This window comes from Candoia aspera, chromosome 3, assembly GCF_035149785.1.
Source record: "Candoia aspera isolate rCanAsp1 chromosome 3, rCanAsp1.hap2, whole genome shotgun sequence".
In the NCBI taxonomy this organism is placed as follows: domain Eukaryota; kingdom Metazoa; phylum Chordata; class Lepidosauria; order Squamata; family Boidae; genus Candoia; species Candoia aspera.
The window spans coordinates 51,467,607-51,485,375 of record NC_086155.1 but is presented as its reverse complement, the minus strand read 5'-3'; the positions used below and the strand labels follow the sequence as shown (position 1 = coordinate 51,485,375).

The window sequence follows — 17,769 nt, the reverse complement described above, 5'->3', positions numbered from 1 at the left end:
CCCAATCTAACCTGAAACCCTAGCATTACCTGCTGGCTTCCCATCCAAGTACTAATCAGGTCCTGTAGATTTTCTTCAGGATCAGCCAATATCAGCTAGTACCAGCCAGTTACTTTTAAATAAACAATTATCATTACCTACTTTCAACTAGACACTCAGTGTCTATTAAGATTGAAGCAGGCTTATATGCAAGATAAGCAAGATCACATTTATTCTCACATGTATATGTCCGTACATGAAATGTTTTTTGAGTATATTAGTTCAGCTCCCTTTAAACACCTATTCCCACCATGGGCTCCTACATGGCAAGCTGTGCATGGAATACTTTTATGTCTGATATAACTTGACAGAGTATATCAAGTCTTATGAAGTTCCTATCTGATGTTTTTCCCCCTTCTGAAGACCTTGTTTAAGACAGGGATTTAAACATTTAGGATCTTTAGATGATTTTTTTTTACTGGCATGGATTTAATCTAAATGCATGAGTCCAATAAATATCTAGGGTACAAGATCAACGTACATTTTGGCATTCAAATCACAAGCCATCAAAGGCTTATGTGGACAAATAATGCATGCAATATTTAAAGGAGGGCATTTTAAAGCTCTGTGAACATAACGAAAATAATTCCTGTGTTTTAATTTTTACTTGCAGGGTAGCAAGCTAACTTTTGGTGTTAAAGCTTGAATTCTTTATTACTCAAATGCAAGAGTAATGGAAGAAGCATGCTAAGCCAAACAGTACTAGAATTTGTTTGGAAGTTATTATAGTTGCTATCTTACACCTCAACCAAGACAATCATCTTCAGATCGGACAAAATTCAAAAGGAGCTTGCTAATCTGAATAGGGAATTAACAGCATTAACAATTAAATTTGAATGTGCCTTCAAACTATTCATAACAGATTTGAATTAAGCTATATATAAATCAACTTAAATGTTTTATTTTGCAAGAAGGTTGTCAAGATACAAGAGTTAAATACTTAGAACGATTTGTAACAAAAACTTTAATCTCCAAGAGTTTACAGTGACAAGACAACTTATGCACAATAAGGAAAATATCTACAATGTACCCTTACACATATGTACTTATCAACAGTTCTTAATTTGTACTACAAAACTCTTCTAGCAGTAGTGCTCTACACAAAAAGGTGTAAGATTTAATTTGCATTTTGTACAATAAAGGTAATTCTGGTGTAAATCAGAACTCGCAAATAGATGTAGAAAAAAGGCTAGCTACAAAGTTTTCAGTCTTCTCATTTACCATTAGTTTATTCTGGCCAACTAATTACACCTCCACATTTCATGCTGCAGAGATTGTCCATTCACAATTATAGCAAACGCTCATGATTTGTAAGTTCACGTGTTAATTTTTGAGTTTAGATTCTGCAGATTCTACATATGATGCAGAAGACTGAACATTTGCCGCTGTAGGACTGTTAAGGATTATTTGGTAGGTTTATGGAAGGTAACTGGCTAACATTAATGCAGTTTATGCTTAAGGGTACACTGTAGAGCAACAGGCTTATTACACTTTGGACGACCTGCTCAAAACCATATACATTTTCACAACTGTTACATGTCACCTGTTACAAAAGAAACAAAATTCGACAGCTAAAACATTTTTAAAATGCACCAAGCTTTATGAGGTCTTAAAGAAAACGATGTTCTGTACATACTGTCTTCAGATCTAAATGTGACTTCCTGTACACCACTCTTCCTGAAGTTCTATTTCCTGTCATTTGACCTGGAACGGCTAGAGTATACAAGGAAGATTTAGTCAAACAATTGTAAATCAATTCTTAAATATACTTCAATATATAACTATTATACAATTCTAATTTAGATTTGAATATTCACCTTGGCCTGTATATGGTCAAAGGGATTTTTAAGGATATATTACATTTTAACATACTCTGAAATGCTCCAATATCTGAATTTGCACACATGTTCTTACCTACGAGATCTGGAAAATGAACGGGAAGGCTTATGATTTCTCTCCCTTGAGAGCGATCTCTCTCTCCTTCTATCTCTAGAAAGGGACCTGCAAGAGGAATATTCAGCACTATAAAATAAGGTATATAAAAATCAAGACATTCTAGAAGGTAGTGTTTATCAATGTCACTCTCAGAATAGCAATATTGTATTAGATAACTTTCAATTAACATTTGTGGCTAATGTATACATACAAGCTGTTCTCTACAGTGACTTAGAGCTGTGGTGTATCAAGCTCCTACAATGCTTCAGACTCATGCTTGGCAATTCCAAATAATAGATTCCACCTGAATATTTAGTACCAGAAAAAGCCAAAGGTGACTTCAGAGTAAGCTGCAAATAAACTCACCGAACATATAGCAATTCAAACACACACTAATTAAATATTAAACCTTCCCTCTTGATAGATTAAAGAAGGCCATGTTTCAAGTTTAACTATTTTTTATAGGTGAATTATATTCAGCAATGTCCTTCCATCTAGTATATGGGCCACTAGTGGATTACACTCCCCTTCCCAGATCTACAAAGGAAGTCTGTTTGCATGACAGTGAATTCAGACTTGTATTGTTCTTCTGTCCTGTAATACAGTGTTAACAGTTCAATGATGCAGGCAAAGTTTCTTTATTTGTGTGTGTGAACTACTGCAACAATGCATGATCAGCCTTAACAATTTACCTGCTGCGACTACGGGAAAAACTCCTCCTCCGTGGAGATCTACAATCAAAAAAGAAAGGTGAGTCTTTACATCAATTCAACACTACTGAGGTGAGGTAATTCCCAACTTGTCAAGTCACTGTTGGGCCCAGTGAATGTGCCAAGATAAATGGCACCCATCGTCCAGCAAAATGGAAAGATTCAGGCATTAAAAAGACTCAGCGTGATCAGCATGTTTCCAGCAATGAGTTTGTTTTAACTAATACCATGAAACAGCAAACCTGTCCAATGCAGCACTTCCATCTCAACAAAATCCACTGTCTAAAAGACTATACCAAAGTCCCACAAGTAGTTCCAAAATTGGCATAACTAGTATTTTGGAACCCATGCAAGGCAGAGTCCTCAACAAGACATAAGGTACCAAGTGAAAGACTAATGCACACAGTGACAATGACATTAGAGCTGCATCCGTGAATGTAATTTTTAAACGGTCATAGTGTGTTTAGTCTAAAGAACCTTAGCTTGCCCAGTTTATCCCAAAAAGTAATTGTTCTGAAATCGTTAGTAAAACAGTTTAAAGGTGAAAGGAGGTGGCAGTTTTTTGCAAGGAAAAACAAAGTTAGCAATTAAGTTTGCCCATCTCACATGCAAATATACTGCAGTTTAGTTATTTATATTAGATTCCTTTAACACCCTTAAAAGTTTTATTCAAGCAACATATGTATGTTACCACGAAATTATGCACAGCCAGCCTTTGATTGAGAAAAAAATAATTACTTATAAGCCGCTTACTCCTTATTTTAACCAGCAGTAAACTGTATAAGCAGGAAAAACTTACTAGTTTTTGGTTTCAACAAGCTAGAAATGGTGAGGTGAGGCTGCCGGACTGACTGCCAAGAAGAATTTGCTGAAAAGGTTTTGCCAGATGTTGCGTTGTATTTAGTTGGTTGGCGAAGGGGGTGTTGTGGATTTTTCCTGCTTTTTTGTTAGCCGAAGGCTGCTGCTGTAGTTGTTGTGAAGACATTTGGTAAATAAACAGCTGAGCTGATTGGCCGGGAATGTGTGGGCGGTCGAGGTGGCTGCTGCCGATTTGGTTAAGGTTGGAGAGAAGGCTGAGAGAAAACAGCATGCTCGGGAACCAAAGGGCGGTGCAACCTGACGACTGGCCATGCCTGGGTCATGTGAAACGACACCAGCCAAGCTGAATGGGGCGCGCTGGTCACATGACGCTGAAAGGGCTAGTTGACTGGCTAATGCAGACTCAGAGGGTGGTGAGAAGAGACATGATGGTGACTCTGTAACGGGTTCATTTTTATTAATAGATGGACCAAAAAGCATAAAAAAATGAAAAACAAGCCATCAGTACAACCATCTATTAGCTAACAAATACTCCTATTGTGTTCTACAGTGAAAGGGAACAGGTTTCATTCTTATTTTATATGGACTTCATTCACCTGCAAAAGGTTGAGATCAGCCCTTGCAGAAATAAGGTTTTAAGTACTGAAGTGAGTATTTAACACTCAATCAATTTGTCCAGGTCAGAGGATGCATTATCAAGTAAAAATCTGGTTTGGGAATTCATAACTGCAGAATTCAAATGAGGCAATTATATTTCAACAGTCTTATTACAGTCAAAATTTAGCTGAGTAACTATTCATTGCTTCAGAATCCTTAAAACAGTTGCCTGCTTAGCATCACTTGTGCTAAACGAAAAACAAACTGAGTGAAAAAAATCCAAGCTGTTGCATGTAATGTTTATCAACAATGAAGTAAAGAAAAGCAAAAAACAAGCTGAAGTACTGGGACGAAAAAGGAAGTGACTAGATGAATAGACCTCAGAAGAAAAGACGATATTCCACGTTAGAGGATACTATCAACTGATATAGGTACCAAGGACAGAAGCCAGTGTTCAACAAAGTGTATCCCTCTAACACCTGCTTAATGCTTTAGAATTTGGTGATTTGATATAGACACAAATATGTTTTTAAAAGTCTATTTTGCCAAAATGGTAATACTGCCAACATCACTATGGAAGTTCTTTCATCCTGGATACCTGCGGCGAGGTGGAGGACTTCTCCTGCGATAGTCATCTCGAGGACGTCTACCCCATGAGGGAGGTGGGCCACGGTTCCGACTGCGTTTTTCACCATTGGACAGTTCCACCCTGACACGACATCCACACAGCGTTCTGAGAAAGATCATGATCAGTATTAATACATCAATTTAAGTCAAACAACTGAAGGGCATTTGCTCATACAGTTCCCTATACTGGGAGAAACATGGGACCTTCCAATGTTTTGGACAATTCCCATTAGCATAGTCAATGATCAGAATTATCTGAACCCAGGATCTTGCAAGCCAACCTATTTACGTTGTCCTACTGCTCACATGCAAACTATTTCATTGGAGAACACCATCACTACAAGTATGACTATCAAAAATGCTTTTTATCTTCAGTTTTAAGTATAAATGCTAGTATTTTAAAAAATGAACATGCCAGTAATATGATTGGATTGAGTCATTATTCCTAAGCATTAAGAATGCTTAATATTTTGAATACTAAATTGAAACACCAAGTGGCAGAAGTAGCATAATATTTCTAAAATCTGGTAACCATAAAAAAAAAAACTTGTGTATCTCTCCAGTTACTTTCAAATTAAAATCTTTCTCAAGCTAATAACATTTCATATTATTTCTCTTTCCATTTCTAGATCAGTACCATTTCGTAGTAGAAAAATCCTTAACTTCAAATCTTTTTAAAGAAACATTTTAACATGCTGTTCTGCATTATCCATACCACTAACTTCTATTAAATTTTTAATCAGAATGTTCACTCGCAGGTTTCCCAAGAAAATCATAGAGAAGTTTACCTCCCATCTAGTTCTCTCACTGCATCAGCAGCATCCCGTGGATCTTCAAATTCAACAAAAGCAAAACCAGGGGGATTTCTAGCTACCCACACACTACGCAGTGGTCCATAGTAGCCAAAAGCTCGTTCCAATTCAGTTTTGTTGCCATTGTTCCCAAGGTTTCCCACATAAACCTTGCAGTCCAGGGGACACGAATCACGATGCATCTCTGTAATTCATGCAAAAATGATAATCAACACATGCAAAAGTGACAATAATCATAGCAAACGCTAATCCACGTATTGATTATCAAAGAACAAGAGAATCTTACAAACATACAGCATTATTACAGATAACACTAAATTTTTGAAAAATTGTTGTGGACAATCAACTTGAGTTCATAAATGTTCACGTTTATAGAAAATTGTTGATATAATCTGAAACCCAGGATCTGAATTTGGAGAGCCGAATTAGCTAATTCAACGTAAAATCTGGTCGATAAGCAGCCGCCGATGTTTTCCATTTCGTTCCATTTGTTTCTTCCAATCGCTGCTGTTCGAAGTACATATACCACAACCTCAGGGAAAACCTTTCATCAGGTAGCCAGATGAGCATACCAATTAAGTAAACCTCGTGCTCACCCACAAGCAAAGACGTCGTTATACCTAGAAGATGGCGCGCCCTTCCTTAACTGCTTTTACAGTTACATTGAGTATGTGTGGGATTCCCTCAACGCCCCCCCCGTCCTCCTTTGATCATCCCTCGTTCGCTTCGGGTGCGAGTACATAAAAAAACAACAGCCTATCAATCAATCTTCTCTCTCACGTACGCGATTAACATCCCAGCACAAGATCTTTGACGCTACTCCGATCACACAAAATGGCGGCGGCTCTTTGTCCGCTAATACAACCGCGAGGCCTTCTACGCCGACCTATCCCCTCCCTCACCGGGTTCCTGGCCAGGAGCGTAAAGGACTCCCGCGAGCGGCTGGTAGTCTTCCTCCTTCCTTGCCTCCTCTACTTCGTCTGCAGCCCCCCAAGCGTGGTCGGAGCCGCTTGCTTTCCCGCCAAGACTCGACTCGGTCGGCTCTCTTACTGCTCCGCACTGGACAAAATGGCGGACGACACCTCCACGCCCTGAGTTTATATATGTCTTGCTCAATCAGCACGTGACCAAAACGTTCGCCAATAACAAAACATATCTCCGATGATTGACGTTCTCCTGCACGCTACTCTCTTCCTGGAGCACAGCTCAGACTCAGAGAGCTGGTCGGCTGGCGAGGTCTCGATCGCCGGAGCAACCGTTATAGTAACAGCAGAGAAGTGGGGAGGGAAAGGATTGGTGGGCCCAACAGTACCTCGTGGAGGCCCAGGAAAAGGCCGGGAGTAGGTGGGACGTGTTTTGCGCTCGGCATTTTCTTCCAATGCATTAAAGTCTGGAAAGGGATTTTTTTAAAATTTGCGTTCCGTTCTTTCTGTGGAACAGTTGTGTCCCAGCTGCTGAGTGTTTTTGAATACCAGGATTTTCTAATGCAACCTCAACCACAAGCTGCATTGTCTTGCAGAAAAGCAAAGGGAGCGGGGGGGGGGGGAAGGGAGGCTTAGCCGGAGGTGGCTTTCCAAACCTCTTTTTCGGATACTGCTGGTTCAGCGCTGGATGAAAGTCACTTCGTTCTATATACTCTTTTTTTATTAGACCTTGTAGCCGAAGGTACTGCTTTAAACAAGAAAACCAACGATTAATAATAGCATAATATTATTTTGTGCTAATTGTTTAGCATATTTGAGCTCTTTAATCAGAATATGAAAATGATTTCAAGGGTCAGAAGCCTCCACTAAAACGAAGCGTTCATGCAGTTTTCTTCAACGGAAGCGCCTTGTTCTGGTTATCTTTGGACTAAACTGACATGAAAAAGCTAAATAATTTTTTAAAAATATTAATAATTTACTTTTGTGCCAACTGTCTCCTAGCAGAAAAGAAACGACAAATGTTCCCAAATTAAAGCTTTGATGATTTGTAAGGAAATGAGCATCTCTGGCCATGCTGGAAGAATGGGTGCACTTGGGTGCAGTAGCAGAGAAGGGGGCCGCATGCTGGAAGAAGCAACAGGGTGGGGAAAGACAATCATCTAATTGTTTCTCAACTGCAGCAACTTTTAAGATGCGTGGACTTCAACTCCCAGAATTCCCCAGCCAGCATACTGACTGAGGAATTCTGGGAGTTGAAGTCCACACATCTTAGAGTTGCTGAGGTTGAGAAACACCAATCTAATTTATGAGAAGAGGTTGAGGGTTTGGACTATGGTATCAGTAGGGCGTCTCTTTCAACCTCTTCTACAGTAAACTCTGCCTTGGATGCTGTATAATAAAACCGTTCCACTCCACAAAAGCTTTCCCTGCAGTACTCATCCTGAGGTAGGGGAGAAGACCAATGCCCAGAATGTGTTCTCACCTGTCTGTTTTTATATCTGAATGATTTATATGCAGATTTAAACCCCCAGAGTGCTTTCTTTTTCTTTTTGCCTGATGCATTTGTTAATGCCCAATCCTGCAAAAGGTGAATGGGGCATGCTGTTTTGTTCCTTTGGCAAGATATAAACTCCTGTCTCCTATACCCAAACCCTACAGCAGGTGTCTGGAAGACACTAATGTCATTACCTACATTTATGTAATTTGTTAAACTATCACTCATAGTTTAAAATGAATGAGCCAACAATAAGCCATATACGTTATATTTTAAAGTGTTTTTTGAACCATAATACATAATGTGGTTTCCTTTGGACATATTATATGAATGCAGCCACTGTGGTATATTAATCATGGTTTATTATTTAGCATGATTTGCAGATAAAACCACTGAGTTTTTGGATACTGTAGCTTGCACGTCTGGACCTTCCCTTTACTGTTTGAAAAAAAGTCTTCGGTTGCCCTTGAACCATTGTTCCAAAAAAGGCTGTGTGACTTCTTTGTAAATATCCTATCAAGAAAAATGTGTGGGTGATGTCTTCTGCTTTTATGTATTTTGCTCCAAAGTGGTGGTTTGGAGCAAAGTGTCTTGAATATTCCTCTGGAGGAATGCCTGATGACTGTCAGAAATGACATGAATGCTACTGGAATTCACAGAGGAGTTGGTATAGGTGCATGGTGTATTCACAGAAGTACTGTCATGAGTGAGGATGGCGAGCAGGGGGCTCCCATCCAGGCTGTAAAGCGCATGCGTAGTACTGAGGAATTAGGTGGCCATTCGGGCCCGCCTTAGTCTTTGGGGTTTATATGTCTGGGTTTTCCCACGCTTCTTCAGTTTGTTAGGATTCTCTGTTATGTAGCAGTAATAAAACACTAGAGACCTATTCCTTGTCTCAGCGTGGTTCCTGGCTGTTAGGACAAGTACCTTGGTGCTTGTTTCAGGATTAATTGGCTTCTACAGTGTAAGCAGGACATGGGTGGCATATGGACAATGTCTTAGCACACCCCAAATTGGTGACAATTTGCAGCTTTTCTGTGGACACTAGGGATGTGTTTTTTCATATTTATGCTGTTTTGGGATTTCAAACATGCCTGGGTTTTTTGCCTCCTTCCTGGTCTAGACATGTATACCATACAGCAGTCATTGCACTGGGGTATTAACACTATTATCTCCGTCTATCTCCAATGCTGACTGTCCCATGGCATCCTGGTTTTGGAGTGGTTTTCCCATCCAGGCTGGCATTAACAATGTTTTTTAGTTCCAGGGAAAGACCTGGGCAAAAATCCAGATTACCACTAGATGGCAGCAAATAGTCTTCTGTATCTTTTTCTGACATCTAATGGTTGTCTACAGCCCAATCTAGTAATGGATACCCTTGCTGCTGATGCTTAGTATGGGGTGGAATATGCAAGTGAGTAGCTCAAGTACGTATAGTATTATAGTACAGAATACAGTATATACTTTAGCCTAATGTCATACAGATGTGAAATTGTTGTACTTTGCCACCTAGCGGTGAGTAAGTACATCTGTTTGCCTTTCTGGTGATAATAATAGTTTCATTTCTGCTCCCCACTGTTTCCTGCATAGCTGTTCAACAAGTTTGGGGACCCCAGTGATGTTCCACTACGTTTTACCACCTCTGCAGCAATATTTTCTTTTGCAGTCATGATTGAGTAAAACTCCAGACTCTAGAATTAAAGTAAAGGTATTAGACATTTGTGGGCTACAAGTTTTGCTTATGAATATTATGTTAAAAGCCGGAAATACCAATTGTGGATATTATGAACAGATGCCAAATTTATCACTTGCCTCTACATCATCCACCAATGTTGCAAATTCCTCTTTTGCAGTTTACAACTCATTGTTTTCTTTTCTGACCTGAAACATATATTTTTTTCTTCAGTGAGCAGTGTCTCAGGCGTGTCCAACATATTGTCGTTCCTTATACTAGTAAGAATATAAATCTTTCCTGTGCAGCTGCAGTTTTAAATCTAATTTGTTCTATTAATATTAAACTTTTTTGGTTAAGTACAACTGTTCTTCCAATTTCTTGAATAGCAGACTTGTCATGGTTTTAAATAGAAGTACATGCAGAAACTGTAGGTAAAAGGTGCTATTTTAGAACTACACTTTTTATAGCCATGGGATAATGCCTTTGAAAGTTAATATGTCTTAAGTATTCTTTATGATGCAGAGAATTTGAAGCAATGTTTAATTATCAGGAAGATATACAAATTGTTTCAGCAGTAGGGCATTCTGAATCAGATTGTAGTCATCATCTGAAAATTATAAGGTTATTATTAACTTCTAATCTGTCATGTATTCTTCAATAATCCCATTTTCTTTTTTGTTAATTTGGTCAATTGGGATTGTAAATAATTTACTTTTGTTCATATAAAATTCTTCTCTGCTTAGTTTTCTTCTGTGTGATACTCTGTTGTTTCAGTTTCATCCCCTCTATCTGCTGTCAAAATAATTTGCAATTCTTATTAATGTAATCATATTATGCTGCCTTTCATTTTGTTTTACTATTCTGGATCCCATGAACACTTCCTATCTTTATTATCACAGCCTTCTGTTGATTTTCCACTCACATCCTGGTACATCCCTGCCAGTGATCTTTGCTCTTCTGGATTCACCCCTCTTAATATCTAAAGGTTTACTGTGTAATTTTTTATCCTTTACTACTGTAACTAAGTCTACATATCTGTAATTAAAGTAAATGACTGTTCTTCCTCACATTATCTCTGCCTCCATTTCTTCTGACTTCTGGTAAATAGATGCTTTTGACTGCCCAACCATGGTAGTACTTTTATAAATAAGCAAACCCCCATGATAGCCTTGTTCTGAGAGTGCTCTTGACACAATCTTAAAAATGCAAACATATTTATCGGCCCCATAAGATTACTTTGTGTTTCTGAGATGTATAACACATGAAAAACATAATCTTTCAGATTATAAGTAATTTTCTTGGATCGAGGACTGGGTGACTTCACTGGGAAAAGTCTGCCTAATTTAAGAAGCATATTGTTAAACTGAAACATGTTAAAAAGAGCATGAAAAATGATAATGAAAGGCCTAAAAGTTAAGAGCTATGGAAAGGTTGAAAGAGTTGCATAAGTTTAGCCTAGAAAAAAGATGATTAAAAAAACAAAATAGGAGCTATCTTCAGATTTTTGAAGGATTATCACATGAAAGATGGAGCAAATTTATTTTTTTCAGATCCAGAAAAAGTAGGATTTGAACTAATTGATGTAAATTATTAAAAAGGGAATTTCATTTAAACAGAGTAAGCTGTTCACTAGTAGAAGAGATTGCCTCAGATAGTGGACCCCTATCAGGGATGATGTAGCAGTTGGTTTCCTATTTCATTGAGGAAATGGACTTGATGGCCTTTGAGGTCAGTATCTAGAACTCTTATCCTTTTTGACTATTTAATAAATTGGAAGATGTTAGTGACAGACTTCTAATTCAAACTTCTGTATTAGAAAATAAAAACTTAATGCAAGCTTACTCTATGCAAGCTTGGGGATGCAGTACTTGGACAAATAGTTTCTGAACGTCACTCTTGGAGGAATGTTTTTTCATTTGCTACTAATTTAACGAAGTACTTACTGAAGTGATTCTTCATGAATTTAGTAATATTGCCCTAGTGCTGCTCCTTCACTAACCATACACAGCTGGTCATAAACTTTAAAAACATACAAAAAATAGAAAAAATAGCAATTAATTCCCAAAGCCACACCACCCACAAAGTGCCAGGTCTTGATGGCTTTCCAGAACAGTAGTAAGGATAAGGCTGCCCAATTATCCTAGTGTCATGTCCCCCGTTGCGATGTATACATACATCACAATGGGGAACATGCCTTCCCGAGGAAGGAGGAAGGAATCAGTGATAATCTTATAAGCACTGAAAGTCAAATGCAAATAAAGGACAAAGGAGACATATCTTTGCCCTGACCTGAACAGCCATCATCCTATCTCCCTGACATCTCTACATTACCACGGGGGACACACCTGCTCCGGACACAGGAAGAGGACAGAGGCAATCAGTGCTAATCCCCCTGATCGCCCATCGAGACTCCGGAATCGCCCCCTGATCGCCCATCAAGACTCCGGGTCAGGAGTCTGGGACAATAGGGGGTGGGGAAGGATCAGGTCTCCACCGCGGGTATTTACCGGCTACCTCGCACGCCATGTGCTCATTCCCGTCTTTTTCCGTGCATGCATTCTATTCCTAATAAACCAGAAATCCTTAGCCCTGACTAAGTGAGTCTGTGTCTCTTTGGGAATAAGGCAACCATCACATAAAGACGGGAATCCAAAAAAAAAATTTTCCGCTAGCACCATTCCAGATTTCGTCTGTGAGGGATCAAAGCTGGCGATGGAAAGACTCAACCCACGAAGAGGTGGCTACCAGAGGACCGGCGACGGGACTCCCGACTCCACGGCACGGGCAATCGGCGAGAACCCTATTCCCAGACGGTACAAAGTCCAGGAGGGTTCAGGATCAAGCTCGGAGGAGGAGGAGGCCGGAAGAATCAGGACACTTGAAGCCACCAGAGAGTCACAGGGTGAGTGGGTCACCTTGGACGAAACACCAAGATCCCTGCCAGGGACGCTCGGGGCGTCTAGGAAGCCGCAGGACCCGCTGTCGATCGCAGGAGCCGAGGGAAGGCGCCAGATTGGACGATCTGAGGAAAGCCCCCAGACAGCTGAGAGGCTGAGGATAATGGAGGCAAGGCTGGAGTCGATTGAACAGCTGTTCCTGAGATGGTCGGTGGCGTGGGAATCCCAAGGAAGGGGTGAGCTGGAACCAGGCACCAGAAGGTCATCACCCCCCCTCCCATCCCTGAGACGCAACAGCCGGGGCAAGGAAGGTAATGGCAGGAGGCTGAGGCATCGCCGGGCAGAATTCACCTCGCGGAATCCGCCAGGAAGTCATCTTCCCCCCCTCCCACCCTGGGGACGCGACCGCTGGGAAGAGGCTGGAGTCGGCACGAAACGGAGGCAATGCCGCCCGGAGTCCGGCTTGAGGAATCCCCACACCGAGACCGGAGAACCCCAGCAGCCCAAGGTACGCCCAGACGACCAGAAGGGGTTTGGAGCCCACCGGGAGCGGGGGTGAAAGACTTCGGGGTCAAATTCGACGGGGACCCAGCAACATTATCCTTCTTCCTGACAAATGCAAGGAACTACATGGAAGAATTTGGGCCATATTTCCGCTCCGAAAAGGGCAAAATTAATGCCATTGTGAACAAACTTAAAAGAAGGGCGGCTGACTGGTATGTGCAGCTATGCCAGGCAGATACCCCAGAGCTCGATAACTTCGATGAGTTCCTCTGGGCACTAGATCTGCACTTCCGAGACCCCTTGGAAAAGGAGAGAGCGAAGAGATCCCTAAGGGGAATCAGCCAAGGGCAACGATCCATTGCAGATTATGCCATGGATTTTAAAGCACTGGCTGGAAAGGTGGTGGACTGGTCGCAATCTACCCTAATTGAAGGTTTCAAAGAGGGCCTGAACTTGAACGTTCTGAGATGGGCATTATCCAGAGATGACCCAAACACTCTACATGAGTGGATACTGCTGGCCGGTAAGGCGGAAAATGCCCAGGAAACCTTCCTACAAGCCAAGAGGGCGGCGCAACAAGAGGCGACGGTAAAGGGACCCCGAACCGCTGCAGGACCGGTGAGGAAAACATCCCAACTCTGGAGAGAGGAGAGGGAGAGACGCTTCGCTAGGGGGCAGTGCCTTCGATGTGGGAAAGAGGACCACAAAGCAGCGGCGTGCCCCAAAACAAAGGTAGCTGACAGACCAGGAAGAACACCGGGCAAACCACCCGCAGCGCCCAAAAAGATGCCAGCGGCCAGGGGAGAGATCGGAGCAAAAGAACTACCTTACTCCAGTGACGAGGAGGAGAATGACCAAGTAGAACCGGCGGGAAACGCCAGCCACCTGCCCTAAGAAGCGCCAGAGGGCAGGTGGAGGAGGAGAATGGGCGCAGCGACATCTGGGTGAGTGCCAACTGTCCCACCCTGTACATAAAAGTTAAGTTCCAACGACAAGTCGGTCGAAGTCTGGGCCCTAATAGACTCGGGCTGTTCTAGGTGCCTAATGCACCCAGACGTGGTTGCCGATTTAAATCTCCTATGCTTTCCACTTCAGCACCACATAGTTTTTACGCAATTGGATGGCTCGGCAGCGGGAGGGGGCCTGGTCACCCAATTCACCGGAGAAGTGGCACTGCAGTTAGGCAGCCACTGGGAGACACTGAAATTTGTTGTGGCACCGGTGGGCCACCCTCTAATCATCTTAAGCATTCCATGGCTGGTACGAAGGAACCCATACATAAATTGGGAAACCAGGACGATCACTTTTGCAGACGGCTTCTACCAAGCACCTACAGGGGACCGAATTCCCCGTGCTGCAGTGGGGAGGGCGGCATCTACAACCACACACCTGGCTGCAGCGGCCCTGGAGGGCTTGCCAGACAGGTACGCAGAGTTTGCAGATGTGTTCGGGGAGAAAGAAGCAGACAAACTCCCACCCCACAGAAAGACGGACTGTGCGATAGAACTGGTCCCCAACACACCCTTGCCAAAGCCCAAAATTTACGCGATGACCCAGAGAGAACTGGCAGCATTGCGGGAGTTTGTGGACAAGAATTTAGCACGAGGCTTCATTGAGCCTGCAAACTCGCCAGTTGGAGCCCCAGTGCTGTTCAGAGAAAAAAAGGATGGGACATTAAGACTCTGTACGGACTACCGCGGATTGAATGCGGCTTCCACATCCAACAAATATCCTTTGCCCCTAATCAAAGACATATTAGCACATATGGCAAAGGGGAAAATATTCTCTAAACTGGACTTGCGAGAAGCCTATTTTCGCATATGCATACGGGAGGGGGATGAGTGGAAGACGGCTTTCAATTGCCCACTGGGATCATTCCAATATAAAGTGTTACCGTTTGGTTTGGCAGGGGCACCAGGGGTATTTATGCAATTGATTAACGAGGTCTTGCACGAACACTTGTTCAAGGGGGTCCTTGTGTATCTAGACGATGTATTGATATATTCTGAGACTGAAGAGGAGCACGGACGCTTGGTTAAGCAGGTGCTCAGGAAACTCCGCAAAGCCGAGCTATTTGCCAAGCTTTCTAAGTGCGAGTTTCATAAATCTCAGATAGATTATCTGGGCTATAGAATCTCCGAGAGGGGCATCGAAATGGACCCTGGGAAGGTCCAGGCCATCCTGGCGTGGGAACGCCCGCGCACTAGAAGGCAACTACAAAGTTTCCTGGGATTTACTAATTTTTACAGGGGGTTCATCAAGGGACTAGCGGAAATCGTTTTGCCCCTAACTAATTTACTCCGCACCAAGGGTTTAGGAGACACGCGCAAAGCACGAAACTCAGGAGCGCTACTTAACTGGACACCTGAATGCCAAAGGGCTTTCGATCACCTCAAAAGCCTGTTCACAGCCGAACCAGTTCTACAACACCCCGACCCCACCAAGCCCTTTGTAGTCCAAGTGGATGCCTCCGATTTCTCAATTGGGGCGCTCCTGCTTCAGAGGGAATTAAATGATCAGCTGAAGCCTTGCGCGTACCTCTCCCGCAAGTTCTCCGAAACAGAACGGAGATGGCATGTATGGGAGAAAGAGGCTTTTGCCATCAAAGCCGCCTTAGAGGCATGGCGACACCTCCTGGGAAGGGACCACTTGCCCCTTTGAGGTCTGGACGGACCACAAAAACCTGGAAGCGCTCAGTACCCCGAAACGCCTCAGCCCCAAGCAGGTTCGCTGGGCTCAGTTTTTCAGCCGCTTTAACTTTAAGCTGAAGTTCATACCAGGAAGAAAGAACTTCTTAGCTGATGCTCTCTCTAGGCGGCCCTAGGATGCCAGTCAGGCATCTGACGTTATGGGGACTGTGTGGACTGACACACAGCTGGGTTGCCAAGCTGTCACGCGCAGCCAAAATGGAACGCAGCGGGCTCCAGCACAACCGCTCGCAAGGGGAGGGAGACGCAGGTCAATTTCATCGCAATTGCAACAGCAGTTCGTACAAGCCTTAAAAACGGATATATGGCTACAAACCAATAAAAACAATGTTTCTTTTGAAAACGATTTGGCCTGGAAACAAAACCTGTACGTGCCGGAGCAAATGCGAGCAGAGGTTCTGAGACGTTCTCACGATGACAAAACGGCAGGGCACTTTGGCTTTGTGAAAACGTTACATCTGGTAAGGCGACAATTCTGGTGGCCTACACTTGGGAGGGATGTGAAAGATTATGTCGCTGCTTGCCCTACATGTGCTATGGCCAAGCGAAAAGTGGGGAAGCCCCAGGGACTATTGCAGCAGGTGGCAAGCCCCTCCTGCCCTTGGGAGGAAATCCCGATGGATTTCATAGTAGACTTGCCACCCAGCCAGCGGAAAACGGTCATCTGGGTGATCAAAGACTATTTTTCGAAACAGGCACATTTTATTCCACGCGCCTCCATTCCCTCCGCGCAACAGCTGGCACGCCTCTTTTTAAATCACATCTACAAATTACACGGTACCCCCTCCCGCTTGGTCACAGATAGGGGTACACAATTTACCTCACAATTCTGGAAAGCATTTTTGAAGTTGATTGGCACCAAGCAGGCATTGTCCACTGCTTGGCACCCCCACACGGACGGCTCTACGGAGATCCTTAACTCCACCCTGGAGCAATTTTTGCGCTCCTTCATAAGCTACCAGCAAGATGACTGGGTAGACTTACTCCCCTTTGCTGAGGTAGCATATAACAATGCAGCGCACCAGAGCACGGGCTACACCTCCTTCCGGGTAGTCTATGGTTGAGACTTCGTTCCGATCCCAGAGTTGCCACAGCCAACTGCCCCGCCTTGTTCCCCAGATGACTGGGCGGCTCAGCTAGCCAACATTTGGCCAATCATTCAGCTGGCTCTCTCCGAAGCCCAAGCAACCTACAAGCGTCATGCAGACAACCACAGGACTGCACAGCCAGACTTCAAAGTAGGAGATAAGGTCTACCTCTCCACTAAGTTCATTAAGTTGCTGCAGCCCTCAAAGAAGTTAGCTCCCAAGTTCATTGGCCCTTTTCCAATAGTGGAAATAATCAACCCGGTAACTTTTAAATTGGATTTGCCACACAACTTGAAACGCATACACCCGGTGTTCCATTGTGCCTTACTAAAACAGGTGACCTCTTCAAAGTGGCATAATGAACCCCCCCCCCCGCTGTAATGATTGCCTTATCCCAACGAAGTCAGTCTCACCAGGGATTAGTGAATAAAACTGATTTATTGGATAGTATGCAAATATGAAGAAAGCTGAGAATAAGCAAAAGCGCGCCAAATACAAACTAAAAACCCTCGCCTCCAAGCCGATCCCGCCCCCCACCCCAACATCGCAACCACCCCCTCCCAGCATTGGCAAGCGTCACACATCTGCCTGGGAAAGTAACCTTGAATACATGTCATAACCCAAACACACATTCCTTCAGGGCAGCACAGAGATAACACCCTGGCAGGGGTGGAATTCCCCACCCCGCAGATGATAGACACGGATCAGAAACATGACATGCGAAACGTTACGATGTATGCAAACCATTGGAACAATGTACATGACATATCGCCCCCCTTAAAGAAACGAAACGAAATCAAGGAGCAGGTTTAGCGGGATAAGCAGCGTGGAAACGGGCAACCAGAATAGGGGAGTGAACATCGTGGGCAGCATTGGGAACGACATCATTGGGAATCCAGGATTTCTCTGACTTGAAAGTGTTGCTGACCATCAATCATGA

At 43.1% G+C, this 17,769-nt stretch overlaps 1 protein-coding gene across 1 annotated transcript; it reads right to left on the bottom strand.

Annotated features, from left to right (window-relative positions):
• Window positions 1-920: 920 nt before the first annotated feature.
• SRSF3 (serine and arginine rich splicing factor 3) lies at window positions 921-6,588 on the bottom strand. Its single transcript, XM_063297649.1, has 6 exons — window positions 6,442-6,588; window positions 5,516-5,723; window positions 4,699-4,833; window positions 2,667-2,705; window positions 1,954-2,040; window positions 921-1,752 (listed from the first exon to the last, which is right to left on the bottom strand). The coding sequence occupies exons 2-6, from the start codon at window positions 5,719-5,721 to the stop codon at window positions 1,725-1,727; spliced, it is 495 nt and encodes a 164-aa protein (XP_063153719.1). The 5' UTR covers window positions 5,722-5,723; window positions 6,442-6,588; the 3' UTR covers window positions 921-1,724.
• Between the last annotated feature and the right edge of the window lie 11,181 nt (window positions 6,589-17,769).